Source organism: Neomonachus schauinslandi, chromosome 7 (genome assembly GCF_002201575.2).
Source record: "Neomonachus schauinslandi chromosome 7, ASM220157v2, whole genome shotgun sequence".
Lineage (NCBI taxonomy): Eukaryota > Metazoa > Chordata > Mammalia > Carnivora > Phocidae > Neomonachus > Neomonachus schauinslandi.
The window spans coordinates 126,286,550-126,303,402 of NC_058409.1; the positions used below are offsets into that span (position 1 = coordinate 126,286,550).

At 40.1% G+C, this 16,853-nt stretch overlaps 1 protein-coding gene across 2 annotated transcripts in view; it reads left to right on the top strand.

The window, feature by feature from the left end:
* The first annotated feature begins 48 nt into the window (after nucleotides 1-48).
* The window catches only part of DROSHA (drosha ribonuclease III), a 120,743-nt gene continuing 103,938 nt past the window's right edge, over nucleotides 49-16,853 (top strand). The window contains exons 1-7 of one of the 2 annotated variants that reach the window (XM_021695928.2): nucleotides 166-277; nucleotides 1,350-1,476; nucleotides 2,381-2,446; nucleotides 3,458-4,291; nucleotides 8,245-8,337; nucleotides 13,791-13,901; nucleotides 14,134-14,365. In XM_021695928.2, the coding sequence (XP_021551603.1) occupies nucleotides 2,427-2,446; nucleotides 3,458-4,291; nucleotides 8,245-8,337; nucleotides 13,791-13,901; nucleotides 14,134-14,365 (1,290 nt within the window). In that variant the 5' untranslated portion in view covers nucleotides 166-277; nucleotides 1,350-1,476; nucleotides 2,381-2,426. Of the gene's footprint in view, nucleotides 278-1,349; nucleotides 1,477-2,380; nucleotides 2,447-3,457; nucleotides 4,292-8,244; nucleotides 8,338-13,790; nucleotides 13,902-14,133; nucleotides 14,366-16,853 lie in introns of both variants that reach the window. The other variant, XM_044916981.1, reaches the window with a different exon arrangement.

Sequence of the window (16,853 nt, forward strand, 5' to 3'; positions counted from 1 at the left end):
TTGGAAGATGTAGAGGGCAGGGGGCGGGCGCCGGGGCGTTCTACGAAGGCTATTGGCTTGTGTGTCCATCGCTCTCATTGACGCGCCAATCACCGAGCACAAGGCGCTGTGGCCAGCCCAAGAGCTTTCCCTGTCGCGGTCCAGCTTTCTCAGGTTTGCTTTTTAATTTTCTCGGTTTCCTGTTCCGGAGGCGCGGGTGGCGCTATGGTCTTGGCGGCTGCAGAATAAGCCTGGCTTTGCTTTGACGGCAACCTCGCGGCCCGAGAACCTTTTGTAGGTAAAAGGGGCAACTTGCGGGTGTTGGAAGAGGGAGCCTTTCCGAGTGTCCGGTTTAAACGGGTCCGGAGTCCGGGGCTGGGGCGAGAGGCGCTTTCGAGTTAAGATCGGGCAGTCCCTCTTCAGATCTGCAGCTAAGGGCAAAAAAGCGACCCTAGGCCCGAATCCCACAAACAAATAGAAGTGAAAAATGCGGCCTTTCATTCATTTATGGAGCGCATGCGGTGGTCCAGGCCTGGGGCCGCCCGGGTCTCGGAGCGGAGGGAGACCGTGAGCCCATGGGGCTCACAGTCTGGCGGGAGATGCAAACAGGAAAAGACGCAATTACAAATCCGCTGGACGAAGGTGACTGGCTTGGGGATGCAAGTGAGGGAAAGGGTGTTGTTCTTAATAACGTGGGCACACTTTGCAACTCTTTCAACATAGACTGATGTTCCTGGACGTTTTAACTATGCGAGACAGCTCTCGGTTTCCCTGTTTCCAAACAGCAACCTAGGAGTAGACAGACGCAGAAAATAAGTACTTTTCCAGTTGCAGTGAATTCCTTGACTTTTGATTTTGAATTAAAGTTTGCATCCATAACACAGTCTGACTATGCCTTCGATATGTCAGTTTCATAATCAGTGTTTCCAGATACTCTCTCTGTAGAAACATCCATGAGGATCTAATCCCGAAAGTTCAACTATTATACACTGTACAAGTGTTAGTGATCCTGTTTCCCACTTCTAGGTTCAGCACACTCCTTTGTGTTCCCCTAGACCCTGTGCATACCTCTTTTCTCTTGTTTATTGCCTTATTTATTTATTTTTTTAAAAAGGTATTTTTTTTTAAAGTGAATTCAGAGCTTGAGTCTTGCAGGCTATGTGTCTTACTCAACTTTGAGTCCACAGGGCCTGCGACTTGTATAGGCTCATTGAATATCGCATGAATCTGTGAAAAGGCCTACTCTTTGTCTGGTTTTGATAATGCAAATATGTCATGGATATATGTGAAAGGGAAGTGTACAGTAGCAACATAGAAACATATGCCATTGATGAGATAGTAAACATTTATTGACCACCTACTATGTGCAGGATGTTCTGCCAGGGGCTGTGAAGGATACAGAAATGACTATGAATCAACCCATGTCCTCAAGGAGCTAATAATCTAGTGGAGGAGTTAGAAATGTGCACACATGACTATAATATGAGACAGTCTCTGGTAAGTGCTGTAAAAGAAGTAAGTAAGTCTAGAGGGAATGGGATTACTTTCTAAAGGGAACTAGGAAAGGCTTCACAGAAGAGGTGGCATTTGACATAGGTAGATGAAAGTCAGTGGGCAGATTCATAGAGCAGGGGATTTTAGAAGAGCGGGAGCAAAGAGCAAGCTGGGTGATAGTACCTGGTATGTTAGGCAACTGGGAAAATCTGGGGTTATAGGTACTTCATAGGGAAGGTGATGGAGGATAAGCCTAGAAGAAGTTGGGTCCAGGTTGTAGAAGGCCTTAATTGCCAAGCATGGAGTTTGAATTAGATTCTGTTGGCTATGAGCCATGAGTAGCCGGTGGTGGCAAGATCAACTGTGTAGGTCATAGGTTTATCATGAAGGCTTAGACTGAATGATAATCATAAATCAGATATTATTTGATGCCTGCTAGTTATTAAGCACAGTGATTGATACAGCTAGATAATCTGACATTATTTTCTTGAACCTTTGTAAAAATCTACCTTAAGCCTATTGGTAAAACTTTTAGTTAGATAGACTTTAGGAAGATGCTTCTACATTAAAGTTTTTTGTATTTAATATTTATTTGAGTTTTTAAAATATTTGCTGAAGCTTAAATATTTGGAAAGCCATTCACATTCACAGCATTCTTCAATGGAAAGCTGAGGATGAAATCAAGGATACCTGTTGTGTTTACAAATTATATTTGAATTTGATTGCTAGTCTCATTGTGATAAGGACATCTTCAAAGTTAGTTGTAAACTTTAATTCGGGGAACATACTCTTAATTTTGTCAGTATGCTCAATGCATTGGAGAATGCAAAATCAGTGTTAAGATGATTGCAGACATTAGCAGTTCGGGAAACATTTTTATGCCTATTTTATTCTTTCTGTCCTCTAGCGCTTATATTTTCTGTGGAAGATGTGACATATCCAGACAGTACGTCATGATGCAAGGCAATACGTGGTGAGTGGTGTGACAGTAATGGGAGTTTTGGGAGAGCAGAGAGAAGAGCAGACACTGGCACTGGGCCCTGGAGAGTGGGAAGGATTTTGATACGTGCGGAGAGGAGGAAGCATGTTCACGTGGGGCATGTACATGGCTAGGAACACAGCCCAGAGCCCTGTCCTGGTGGAGCTTGTATTTCTGAGGTGCAGCCAAACGTGAAAGTTGGAAGGAGGTAATTAGTTGGTGAATTGTGATTACTGTAGGACCTGCCAAGAAGCAGCATGGAGTGTGAGAGGGGGAACCTGACAAAGGCCTGGTGGGCGGTAATAGTGATTGTAGAAAGGCCAGCAAGGGTGTTATTATTGTAGCCAGGGAAGAAATGATGGTGTGAAGTAGATGAACTCAGGAAATATTTATATGAAGCAGAAGTGATGGGAATTTAAAATAAATTTTTGGCTAAAAGGGATAAGGGAGGAAAAGTTACCAGATAATTCCCTGGTGTATGATTTGAGGACCAATAAATGCTATTATCTATAGAGATAGGAAATGCGAAAAGAGGAGCCAGTGGTATTGTCTTGGAGGGGAGGGTTATTAATTCCTTCTGGGACCTGTTATGTTGCATTTGTGGAATCTCTGCTGAGTGTGGTGGAAGGTGAAGACAGGAAGATGCTGGTGCAGATGTAGAGAATGTGGGGTGTGGGTAGGATGACATGGCAAGGATCAGATTTTTGGGGAGCCTGAGCACGGACAACAGCAAATGATTAAACAGTGGGATGTTGAGTTCATTCTGGAGGAGGAGCAGCTTTAGGGAGCGACAGAAGCCAGGGACTGACACAGGGGAAGAAGAGTTTATTGGCCATGAGGAGTTTGAGGTATTACAGAGAATGGCAACATCAGACAGGTGGAATAATCCAGTGGCTGAAGGGGTCTGTCAGTTGCTCTTAAAGATGGTAAGGTGTTTGTGAAACCCTGTTTATGGTGAGTTTTTGGTTCTTTTTTCTTTTTCTCTTTTTCTTTCCTCCTGCAAAGTCATAGAATGTCATTCCACCCAGGGCGAGGGTGTCCCCGAGGGCGGGGAGGACATGGAGCCAGACCCTCAGCCCCAGCCTTCAGGCCCCAAAATCTGAGACTACTTCACCCTCAGCAGCCTCCTGTGCAATATCAATACGAACCTCCAAGTGCCCCTTCCACCACATTCTCGAACTCTCCAGCCCCCAATTTTCTGCCTCCACGACCAGACTTTGTCCCCTTCCCTCCTCCCATGCCTCCATCAGCCCAAGGCCCTCTTCCTCCCTGCCCTATACGGCCCCCCTTCCCAAACCACCAGATGAGGCCCCCCTTCCCCGTGCCTCCTTGTTTTCCTCCTATGCCACCTCCGATGCCCTGTCCTAATAACCCCCCAGTCCCTGGAGCACCTCCTGGACAAGGCACTTTCCCCTTCATGATGCCCCCTCCTTCCATGCCCCACCCCCCACCCCCTCCTGTCATGCCACAGCAGGTCAATTATCAGTACCCTCCAGGATACTCACACCATAATTTCCCACCTCCCAATTTCAATAGCTTCCAGAACAACCCCAGTTCTTTCCCGCCCAGTGCTAATAACAGCAGTAGTCCTCATTTTAGGCACCTCCCTCCATACCCACTCCCCAAGGCTCCCAGCGAGAGAAGATCCCCGGAAAGGCTCAAACACTACGAGGATCACAGGCACCGGGATCACAGTCATGGGCGAGGCGAGAGGCATCGGTCCCTGGATCGGCGGGAACGAGGCCGAAGTCCTGACAGGAGAAGACAAGACAGCCGCTACAGATCAGATTATGACCGAGGGAGAACGCCCTCCCGTCACCGGAGCTATGAGCGCAGCAGGTAAAGCACACGTTGTTTTTAATGAACTGCAGAGGTCCAGACATGGGCCATCTGGGTTTCTCAGAAAACCAAACCAAAACGGTCCCGCAGTGCATTTTGATTTATAAAGGGAAGAAAGCATGTTTGGGACTGTTTTGAAGAGGAAGAGACAACTGACAAGTAGTTAATGTTAGAAAAGCCACTTTTGAAAAGCATTTCAAAATTATCAATGTAGATTCATTGCAATGAGTGTAAGCTCATTACTCTGCATAATACAGCTGACATTTAATGGTGCTCTAATGAAAGTTCACATACTGCTTTTTCGTGTGTTTTCTGCATTATCATATTTACTTTTGTTCAGTATGATCACCGTATCAGGTTAAAGCACCTGAGTTCTTTTGGAATTGATCTGTGTATGCTATCAATTGAACTAGTTAAGCAGAATTTGCTTTCTGGTTTTTAGGATAAGTGGAAGTTTATTGTACATAGTTGCCTTCTTGCTCTGTTTCCTTGTAAAGTGCAATAACATTGGTTACACATCAAAGTTTTCAAAATAGTTTTTAACTTGATTTTGTTGCATTGAAATGTATTCATATTGAAGAAACTTGTGTTTGAAAAATACTGCTTCATTCCAAATTACATTTGTTTTTTTTTCAAGAGACCAAATATTTGTACCAGATATACATAAGAAAGTAAGGTTTCCAGCAGGCATTTCTAAACTGGGACTCATAGATGGGTTTATAGAAATGCTCTGAAGTTATATGCAGAGTTTTATGTGTATGCATGTTTTTCTGTAAGTAAATTGGTACCTTTCAGCAGAATCTCAAGACTTTTCTCCAAAAGTCTAAGAACCAGTGGTTTAGATGGAAAAATAAAACTATGTAGAAAACAGCCGTACCAAAGAATTTGTACCTTCAGTGAACTCTTCGTATTGTTGAAGCTTTCTGTTTGTCGAGCTAGTAGTGGTGCTTCTCTTTCTGTTCGCTGTGGTGTGTTTACCTTCATTGTCCTATGGAACTTTTGTGCTAAAAGGGTTTGAGCGCCCCAAACCAGGTCACTTCGCTATGTGCGTTTGTAGAGCTGGTCTTGGCTCCTGTGGAATCAGTTCACTTCTTGGTTTCCACGTTTTTCACATGGCTCTTGGTTTTCATGTTCATGACTGAACATTTGCCAGTTAATGGTCATTCTTAGTCCTGAAGAGAGTGATTAGTACTTGGAAGGTTTGGAAGCAAAATGTGTTGTTTCCTCTTCCCGATGCCCAGTGGCAGGTAGAAGGGAACTTGTTTCCTGCAGAAATGACTGATTCCTGGTGGACCAGAGCTGGTTGAGAGTTGATAGACTCTAAAAAATCTTTTCAGTGTGAGTTACAGTTTTTGGTCAATTTTGTCCTTAATTATTCTCTGAGGGACTAATTGGCAGAGGCCTATGATAGTGTATTTGATAACTTTATGGTGAAAATCTAAACTGGAAAGTGTTAATAGTTGTCTTTAGACTTTGAAATGATCGTTAATAATCCTGTTTCTAGGGAAACACTTCGCTCCGAACTCAACATTCTAGATGGGCATTTTTTTTTTTCCATTTTGGGGTGCTGTAGTTAAGTTTTTAGGACTCTGCTATAAAAATCCTAAATTCTTGCATCAGGCTTAAACTTGGAGCTATGTGTTTCTTTAAAGAACCTCATGTCCTGTCAACTGAGGATCTCTACTGGTAAGTGAAATCAGGTGCCATTAATCTGCGTTATCCTAAACCACAACTCCTTTACATAGTAAAGACCTGCTTAGGCAGTTAGCTCATCTTTCTACATGCCTTTATTTCTGTTGGAGTTGTCTTGTAATGCACTTGGGGTGTTTGCCCTGGAGCTGCCTTAGTGTCACGGCCATGTGATAGTAGGCTCCCTTTGAGGTCTTAGGGTAGAGTGTCAGTCATCTGTCTTATAAGGAATGTCTCTGTGAAATAGAAATCGGGCACGGGATATCCTAGCATAATTTCTAGAAGTATATTGGAGAAAACCAAAACTTCACAAATTTGTGCATTAGATTGTGTTAAATTTATGCAAATTCTGTAGTCTGTCCTCTGGCTACTTCTGCCCTCCTTCTTAGGGTTAGTCAGTCTATCCTTTTTCAGATCCCATCTTCTTTTTCTCCTCTAAAATATGGTTGAATACTGATTACCAGATTGTTTTAGGACAAACTATTTCTAGAGGAAGTTTTTGAAGAAGTGGATATGTGTATTTGTTACCAGGAAAGATCAAGGTTGGTCTGGGGAATGGGAAAAGAAACAATCTCATGCAGTGCACTGAGCATGCTCTTCTGCAGTCTGGTGGGGACAGTGCACTGAATGGTGCTAAAGCACAATAATCCCCATAGCTGTCCTGGTGAGTACAACGTGTAGCCATCAGAGAGCTAGTATTATGTACTAAGGAATATCTTAATGCTTGCAGACAACGAAGAGTCTTTGGAAAAACAACCCAAACATTGTTTTTCTTGCTTTAAATGGGTTCATTAAACAATGTTACTAATGTGCTTTATATCCAGATTGGCCTTTTCAATTCATACCCACTCCGAGGTAGCAATCATCATCAGAAGTGTCATTCTCAAATGCAAAATTCTATTGCCCACATGTTAAAATACAAATAAAAAATTAGGGATGTCCTCTCAATAGAGTTTTTATTAGCAAATACAGGCGATTATTCTTTTCAGCCGCCATGCTATTACACGTTACATTTTATCTGTCATGTGGTACCACTCACTATTTGGGATTTTACTGCTTAAAAGTAAGCTGTAATTTCATTTATTAATTTTTTTAAAGGAATCTCTACACCCAGTGTGGGGCTCAAACTCACAACCCCGAGAGCAGGAGTTGCATGTTCTACCGACTGAGCCAGCCAGGGGCCCTAGTAAACTAATTTTAGAAGTGTATCAAATAAAGAATGTAGAATCCCAAGCTCTGGCTACTTTATTTTGGACAGCTGGTGTATACCTGAGGCTTATACATATGTTAAGAGGAATCTTTCCTGAGGAGGGGTGATCTTTAAGTGAAAGAACAATTTCTGTTTTAATAATCTAAACAGTCACATTTCTCGATCATTTTTGTAAGTTTTGATTTTCAATGTATTTACATTTCTTCTGTTTGGCTATTGGTTGGGGGATGTTTTTGAATTCAGACATTTTTATGGTCTTCTAGCTGGACTCAGGCTAATATAACATTTTTTTTTTTTCTATTCTAAGATTGGATGGTTATTTCCCTTAGATTTAGTTCTGATTTAAACACACTAGAGTTCCAAGTTTTGTTCCAGATCTTCATTGTACTTATTAAATAGACTCAGAAGTTATTATTATTATCATTATTAAATTCCCATTTTACATTGAAAGGTTTTAAAATCCCTCATTCTATTTTACGTTGCATAAACCCAATGTCTCCATTTAGAGTTGTTTCCAGATGAAAACAGCATTTCAAGGTAAAGTGACTTACAATCTCATGGCAGTCAGCGATACCTAGAACTACCACTCAGGCCTCTAACCTGTAAGAGTTTAGAACTCTTTAATTGTAGAACCTTATCTTAATTTTCACAATAAAAGCTTTAATTTACATTTATTTGATGGATGAAATTGGGAGCTTTCTAGAAATCACTAGGTAGTAGAATCCTTTAAAGTTTTCCCTGTAGGCTAAACAACCGAGGATTGGCTGGTTGGAACATCTGGAGAGAAGATTATCATAAATCCCTTTGCTGCTTAGCATCAAGTATGACTTCTTTCTTTGAAGAAAACAACAAAAAATGTCCAAGTTAGTTAACTTCTGTAAAGTGAAAAGCTCCTTTATCCTTTAATAAATGATGAATAAAAATGTCCCATGGAGAATAGAGCCTGAAAAACTTGTAGGTGAGGTCCATTTATTTAGAAGATGAATTCAGTGAAAAGAGATGGTGTTTTTGAGTCTTTCTGTTGAAAACAGCTCTGTGTCTTAATTCCTTTAAGAGAGCGGGAACGGGAGAGACACAGGCACCGGGACAGCCGAAGATCACCATCTCTGGAAAGGTCCTACAAAAAAGAGTATAAGAGATCTGGAAGGTAAGCAAGGAGTTGACACTGAAAGAAGTCCTAGATCTCCTTGAATTCAGGTTTTGTGCTTATGCATAATAATCACCAAGTCTTCAAACTAGCCCAAGAGTCTATCCAAAATGCCCTGTGAAAAGCTAAAACAGCCAATAACTTAAAAACCTTTACTTTCAAGATGTATTGAAGATGCACAAGGAAAATCTTGATAGATTTCCAAAAAGAAATTATACAGGCCAGTTTTTCTGACCTCAATTGCTATAAAACTGTATACACATTAATATTCAAGGCTTAAAAAAGAACCCTGGGAATTCATAATTATGCTCTTAAATTTACTTGTTTCAGAAAAAAAAAGTAAAACTGCAGTCACACTTTATTTAGAAGAACGACATTGAGATTGTTGTAAACCAAAACTTACAGGGTGTGACCAGTTCTATATCAAGAGGTAAAATTATATAATGGTAATCAATCACAGCACTCTGGAATCTGACAGATTTGGGGTCAGTTATTCTCCCAACTTTGATATTGGGCAGAGTTATATAACCTTTTTAAGCTTCAGTGTCTTTGTCTAAAATAAGAACAGTTACACTTGCTTTATTGAGTGATGAGGAGTCATTGAGAGAATAGGTGTAAAAACACTTAGAGCTGGATCCAAAGTTAGTGTCAAATAAATGGTAACTGTATGTATACATTTTATATGTAGAATTATAATATATATAAATGTTTATATAATTATCATCTGATTACTTGGCTCTACATATTGGTAGAGTATAAGGAAAGCAGAAAAAGGGATTTAAAGATAAAAGAAATTAATGAAATAGCAAACAGAATTATAGCACTGTAACAATATTTGGAAGTAAATGCAAGACTTCTTTGAAAGGTCATACGATTTAAAAAGTGGCAAATCAGGAAAAGAAAAACATACTCCATCAGGTATAAGAAAGAATGTATCATAAGAGTGAAGGTATTTAAAAATTCTAATATGTTGGTATAAGTACAGATACTATATTCACAAAATTTAAAAACTTGGATGTGATGGGTTGATTTCTATGAAAGCAAAAATTACAAATCACATAAGAAGCAGAAAATTTTAATAGGCAAGTAACTATGGAAAAAAAATTGAAAAAGTTGGATTTGTACCACCTCCAAAAAAGTTTTAAACTGTTCTAGAACATTGGTGAAGATGGAAAGAGAGCTCAGCTCATGCTGTGATGCCCAGAAAACCGACATGGCAAAACCTAACCTAATGGAAAGAAAACTACAAAACAATCTCTCTTTTGAATATGGATATGAAAATACTGATTAGTATATTAGCCAGTTGTTTTCAGGAGCATATTAAAATAACAGTTTAGTCCAAGATTGCATGGATAAATAGGTTAGTATTAGAAAATCTATAACTAATTCTTTGTGTCAAAATCTGTAGAGCTGTCTCAGTTCCTGTTTATTAGGTATTTAAAATAGAACCAGCATCCTTTTATAAATAGAAGGTTTGGTAAACTAGGTATATAAGCAGACTTCTTTAACATGATGGAGAATATCATCGCATGATGAGCATGACTGACACCATCTCAGAAGAGCCAAATTTAGTGTTGAAACCTTTCAGGCCTTCCCATACAAGTTAGGAAAAAGATGCGGCTCCATTGCCTGTCACTGTCACCTGACAAGAAGTGAACAAAACACATTGCAAACATTGGTGTGAGTGATACAGTCATTCACAGGAGTCCCCACTTTACAGGAATGAGAAAGTTAAGTGCCATGAGAAGTGCTTTTGATAGAGCAATTACACGTTGCTCTGGGAACACAACAGCGAGAGCTCAGTCTCGGGTAGTCATAGAAAAATTGACATTTTACCTTTTTTACAATTGATACTTGAAGTGTGTATAGGGATGCATTAGGGAAGGGGATGGTAGAAGGAGAGAAAAGAGCATGTGTGAAGGTTGCAGTGTAGACAAGTGCTCTGAGAGGGTCAAGCGTGGACGTTGGGAAGTGAGTTTAGACAGCTTTTGTAGTAATCCGTACAGGGGATTATGCCTAGGCCAGCACAGTGACAGTGGTGATGGGGAGCCGTAGAGGTAACTGAGAGGCATTTATGAGATAGAGTCAGTAGGATAACTGAGGGTGAGGGAAGGAGAGTCAGCAGCCATCACCTGAGACCTGGTGCTCCCCATGGGGGGTGGGGAGCACTAAGAACGATGCAAGATGAGTACAGTTTGAGCATGTGGAGTTTGAGAATCTGTAAGACAACCAAGTGGAATTGTGTGGTAGTTAATTGGGTACACAGGTGTAAAGATCAGAAAAGAGATCCCAGCTGGAAATACCAAATGCCATGGATTAGATGAGATTAACGAGGAAGAGTTTGTTCAGAGAGGAAGGGCCGATGGAGGAGGAGCTAAGGACAGGAAAAAAAGCCAGATACTATGTTGATAGAAACCACTGAGGACCGCATTTGTGGTTGGTGATTTTTAATGTAGAGTGCTGGAAATCTCTTTGGTCTAGTGGTTTCTTCTCCAGTGACCAGTAGCTTGTGAAGAAGGCAGAGACTTGGATTCTATGAGTTCCAACTAATGCAGTGGATGAGAAGATTAAAATCAGAGATATAAATACTGTAATGGAAGAAAACTTACAGTTTGTAGTATAGCTTATTGTGAAGAAAGAAGTTCAGGTTTGGATTTTGACATTTGGAGTGCCTGAGACACTTACCTAAAGAAGATGTTTTGCTCCTGTTTTGAAATGACCCTCTCAAAGTGTTAAAAAAAATATTAATTGATATTCACAACAGACAACCCTGACCATCCATCATTCAGGACACCTGCTTCAAGGGGAGTGGCGTGAGGATGGTTTTGCCCCTGTTTCTCGGCAATAAACATTTGGTGTTATTTTAGTACATGTCAAAATGTCTGTGTCAAACAACCATATTAGCATTTAACTACCACTTAATAGCTTTGTGATATTGGGCAAGTGATGCAGTTTCTAATTCTGTTTCCTCTGTAGGAGATGTTCATATCTACCTCATAGGATTCTTCTAAGGATTAAATGTGAGTGTCAGTAAAGTGCTTAGCAGAGTGTTAGGCTTGCATTAAGCACTAAAATAAACATACAAACCAGCCAACCCCATACTAGTGGAAGCTAAGAGTTGCCATTATTAGCTAATGGTATTAGCAGGAGAATTCAAGAGGATCAGCTAAGAAACAATGAGAATTAATTCACTGAAGTTGAAATTATAAAAGAAACATACCAAAATTAATATACTTGCTAAATACCAGAAACACCTAAGAAACCTAAATACCAGAAACACCTAAGAAAATGTAATGGGGAAAAATGTAGGTTCACTATTGAAAATTTAACTAAAATTAAATATCTTAATAAGCTTAAAAAATATATAGATCAGTGTGAAGAAAACTAGAAATGTAGCTGAAGACAAGGTGATGTAAGTGAATGGAGGCATGCCATGTTCCCACAGTGGAAGGGGACAACAGGGTCGTGAAAATACCAGTGTTCTTCAAATAATCCATAATTTTAATGTAACTTAAGTTGAACTACTACTTTTAAAACTTTATAATGACTCCGATTCTTCCTTGGAATAGAAGTGAAAATAATGAAGAAAAATATTATGCAGGGATACTTACTTTAGTAGAATTAAAGTGTTCAATACACAGAATAATTAAAGCAGTTTGATGTGGATATAAAATATCCCAGATATTGAGCAACATTCAAGTAATATGAAAATTTACATCTATCATAAAATTGTTTCAAATCAGAGGAGAAACTGATGGGACAATTGACAAGCCATATGGAGGAAAAACTGAAATTAGATTTCTGTCTTCTATCTCGGAGAGGTAGAATGAAAAAAATTTATGTTAAGGAGTAACTGAAGGAAATAGAAAATATTTATTTAACTTTGGGATGGGAAAGGATTCCAAGCATTACACTAAGGCAGGCAGCGTAAACAAAAAAATCTCTAGATTTGGCCGTGTAAGTTATATATAGCAATAGAATTAAAAGGAAAAAAACTGAAAGAGGTTGCATTCCGTTTGACAGAAGGGCAGTTACCTTAAAAAAACTTTTTCAATGAATAAAAAAGACTATACTCCTAATTTTAACAATACTAGCATAGCATATGACTGGGATGTTCATAAAGAAAGTGAACATGAAACATTATTTCAGTAGTGATAAAAAATTGCAAGTTAAATAAGATAACTTCTTTCATCAGAATGGCAGAGATTAAAAAATCATGTTGACAGGATGTATGGAAATGGGAACTCACATATAGTTTTGATTGTAGTCTAAACTGGTACTACCGATCTAGAGAGAAGCGTTAAAAAAAGTATGCATTCTCTGTGTGGAATAATATGGCAAGTGTACAAAGAACACAAGTGTGTTCACAGTAGCATTGTTTATGATGGCAAAAAGAAAAAGGTAACAACCTAAATGACTCTCATCAGATTTGTCAAATTATGGCTACATGTATAACAAGAAAAATATGCGCCTATTATAAAAGTGGTTCAGATATAGTTGTATTGAAATAGAAGGGTATTCCTGATTTTCTTTTGAGTGAGAAAGGCAGGCTATGGAGTTCCTTTTTTTTTGTTAAACTGTGTATATTTTTATGTATATATAGTCCTATATCTATATGTTTTAACACATTTGTGAAATGTAGTGGTTATCTTGGAGTGGTTTTATGGATGAGTTTTGTTTTATTTTTGTTAATGCTTTATTAGCTTTCTACAGTGGATGTATATACATTTTACTTTACAGTAACTTCTGGTAACAAAATATATACATTGTAACATTCAGAAGTTATATCAATAAGTAATCAGTATATGTAATCTTTCTAATCACCCACCCATTCCCCCCTGCACCCTCACACACTTCCTGTCATAAAACTAGAAGTTAGTGGTAGAGTTGATGTGAATAGGTAATTTATGACTTTGATCCAGTTGTAAGCTTTCTTGGATTATAGTAACTTTGGTAGTTGTGGCTGCAGAGGATGCCCGCATTATACTAATAAAGCAGTTACTCTCCCTGGCTGCATTCTCAGGGTCTGTAGGGTTGCATTTAAATTTTTGGATCTTAAGTTAAAATCTATCCTGTAGGTTTTTCCCTCTAAACACATCCATAGGATGGGTCTTTGCATATTTCAAGCAGGAATTCAAGGAGATTGACTTGTTTTTATCCTTTTTAATTGAGTTAATATTAGTCTGTGCAGGAATCAGAATTTGACAAAGTGGTGGTTCACTAAGTAGTAACCCAAGTGTGGGCTTCCAGAGAGGTGGTTAGGGAGGATATAACTGGTTCACTCTTGGATTATGGTCCTCAAGCTCAATTTATTGGCCAAGCTGAAACCATGTTTTGTGAAGCCTTTCTTTTTTCTTGGCAAAGCAAGCCGTGGAAGATTCAAACTAGTATTCTCGTTGCTGACATTGTCTGTGGAGTTTTTCAAGTATTTCCGAAATATCTTTCTCTTCTAGGAGTTACGGTTTGCCGGTTGTCCCTGAACCTGCTGGATGCACACCAGAATTACCTGGGGAGATTATTAAAAATACAGATTCTTGGGCCCCACCCCCGGAGACTGTGAATCAGTAAGTAGATCTGGGGTAGGGCCTGGGAATTTGTATTTTTAAACAACTAACTTCAGGTGATTCTGATGCCATCAGACTAGTGTTTAGGAATCACTGGTTTAACAAAAGCAAATATGGTGATTTGGTATGGCATTTTTATTTTAGGTGAAAAGTGAACTAAACAGGTGAAATAGAATCGTTTTACAACATAAGAGCATTTTAAATAATTAGCGTCCTTTGCCTCCTTTTAAAGTCGCTCCCCAAGTAGGGAGAAAAAGAGAGCTCGTTGGGAGGAAGAAAAAGACAGATGGAGTGACAGCCAGAGCACTTGCAAAGAGAAGAATTATACCTCAATAAAGGAAAAAGAGCCGGAGGAGACACTGCCTGACAAAAATGAGGAGGAAGAAGAAGAACTTCTTAAGCCTGTGTGGATTCGCTGCACGCACTCAGAAAACTACTACTCCAGTGACCCCATGGATCAGGTGGTAGGTCTGAGAAGCTGTAGACCAGGGTTTCTCAGCTTTGGCACCTTTGGCATTTGGAGTCAGATAATTCTGTGGTGGGGCCTGCCCTGCGCATTATAAGATGTTGAGCAGCATCCCTGGGATGTGTGCACAGGATGCCAGTAGAACCCCTCCCCACTTGTGATACCAAAGCTGTCTTCAGATGTTGCCAAATGCCCCCTCCCCCCCTCCCTGGTTGAGAACCTGTGCTGTAGACCAAAGCTGTTTTATACAAGCGAAGGCAAGAGTGCAGGAGTAATTCAAGTATCTCTTCATTCTGCATTTTTATAACACTGCTAGACTTGATACTGGTGGTTTGGTAAGTTCTCACACGTAACTACTTTATGCAGTTTGTGGTTGTGCGTTTGTGTGTATATTTTCCCCTCAAGGTGGGAAATTAGGAAGAATTTGAGTTTGTCTCTTATAAGTCTGTCCTTACCAAAGATAACCACAGGAAGTTTCCTATGCATATTGGCTGGTTTTGTGGAATGGCAGGGATAGTCACCCTTCATGGGCTCTTGAGAGATTCAGTGCACGTGCTGCTCAACATGAGGCTCCTGGCCTTGGCAGCCCACTCTCTCATTGCTGTGTTGGACTCCATGACCTCCTCTTTCATGTGCTCGCTTCTTTTTCCTTTTTTTTCTTATATCCATTTGATTTTTGGTCGCTCTCTAGTCTCTTTCTCCTGGTAGGTGTTATGACTCCATCCCATTAATTTAGACCTGTTTGCCACAGGGTAGACACATGGTAACGCTCATTGATTAAATGGATGAGTGAAGGAATGATCATCTACCGGTTTGGGAGGTAAGAGGTTGGAGATGTCAGATTTAGTGGATGGGGTTAGATAAAAGAGCATTCTACTTGGAATTTTGTGAAACTAGCTTGTACTTGGCCTGGGCTCTTATCTATAGGGAACTTAAAAGTAGATTCTCTTGTCTTTGGAAAAGAGAATTTGAGAAATCTCATGGTGCTGTGATATTTTACTTGATAAATTAGAGCAGGATTTTAAGTAGTGGTTCGTAATACAGGAAAGGGAAAGCTCACATGCTTAGTACCTTTATGGTGCTGCAACTTTACTCATGCTTCTCCTATTACCTTACTTAATCCTCAAAACATTCCTGGAAAGAAGGTATCTGTCGGTTAAGAATGTGGCTGTGAATAATAATGCTTGACTAATTGTGACTTAAAGAAGCTGGGTTTATTTCTCTCAACAAGTTGTCTGGAGGGAGACGGTGGCTGGTGTTCATTTAGTGGGTTAGTGATGGCAGGGCTCTAGGTTGACATCTGCTGCCTTCTGGAGCGTCTACCATGGTTGCAGGATAACCCCAGGCATCGTCTTTACACACTTCTGTCCAGACAGAGGATGCAGGGGTAGTGTTGGGTATGGCCATCCTCCAGGAACTTGCCCAGAGCTCCTGTGGATCTTGTCTTCCATCCCTTCCCCAGAACTACATCATATGTCTTCTCCAGGGCTTCATTTTCCATTGCTGCCATAACAAATTTTATTGTCTTTAAAATAACAAAGTTGAAGACACTGAGGTTCAAAGAGTTTGAACAGGCACAGGTTTTTTTTTTTTCTTATATTTGTATGGGTGTATTAAAACTGGTGTAGAAGGAAAGCTAATAAACTAGAAGCCCGACATTTGCCTTTGTATTCTGTCGTCTGGTGCAGAGAGGTGGCAAGAATGTCAGCTATCCTAGATTTGCTGATGTCAGTATGAGGTGAGGCTTCGAAAAAGCAATTACCTCTTTCAGGATAACTGCAGATTTTATGATTGGCTTTAATTTGCTTTTTATGTCTGATAGGTCTGGTCCTTATATTTTGAAAATTAAGTTGGAGAGTATGGACATTTAAAGCAATTTTTTTTTTTTTTTTAAAGATTTTATTTATTTATTTGAGACAGAGAGAATGAGAGACAGAGAGCATGAGAGGGAGGAGGGTCAGAGGGAGAAGCAGACTCCCTGCCGAGCAGGGAGCCCGATGCGGGACTCGATCCCGGGACTCCAGGATCATGACCTGAGCCGAAGGCAGTCGCTTAACCAACTGAGCCACCCAGGCGCCCCATTTAAAGCAATTTTAACCTGGGAAGAGAGAGTGGGGCAAAGTGGAGAATTTCCTCTAGGAATGCATTGTAGGACCCTTTGTTTGTGGAGTGTATGTGTATGTGCGTGTGTGTCTGTGTCTGTATTTATGGGGTGTATATGTGTGTGGGGGGGGATATATAAGATGTTTCCTTCTTCCTTTTTTTACTTAAAGCTTCTATTTATTTATTATAGAGAGAAAGAGTATGCAAATGGGGGAGGGGCAAAGGGAGAGAGAGAGAGAAGCTTGAGCAGACTCCATGCTCAGCTCAGACTCATGACCCTGAGATCATGACCTGAGCTGTAACCAAGAGGCAGATGCTTAACTGAGCCACTCAGGTGCCCCTGTCTTTGGCATTTTAAATGCTACCGCGATGTTCCTTTTTAA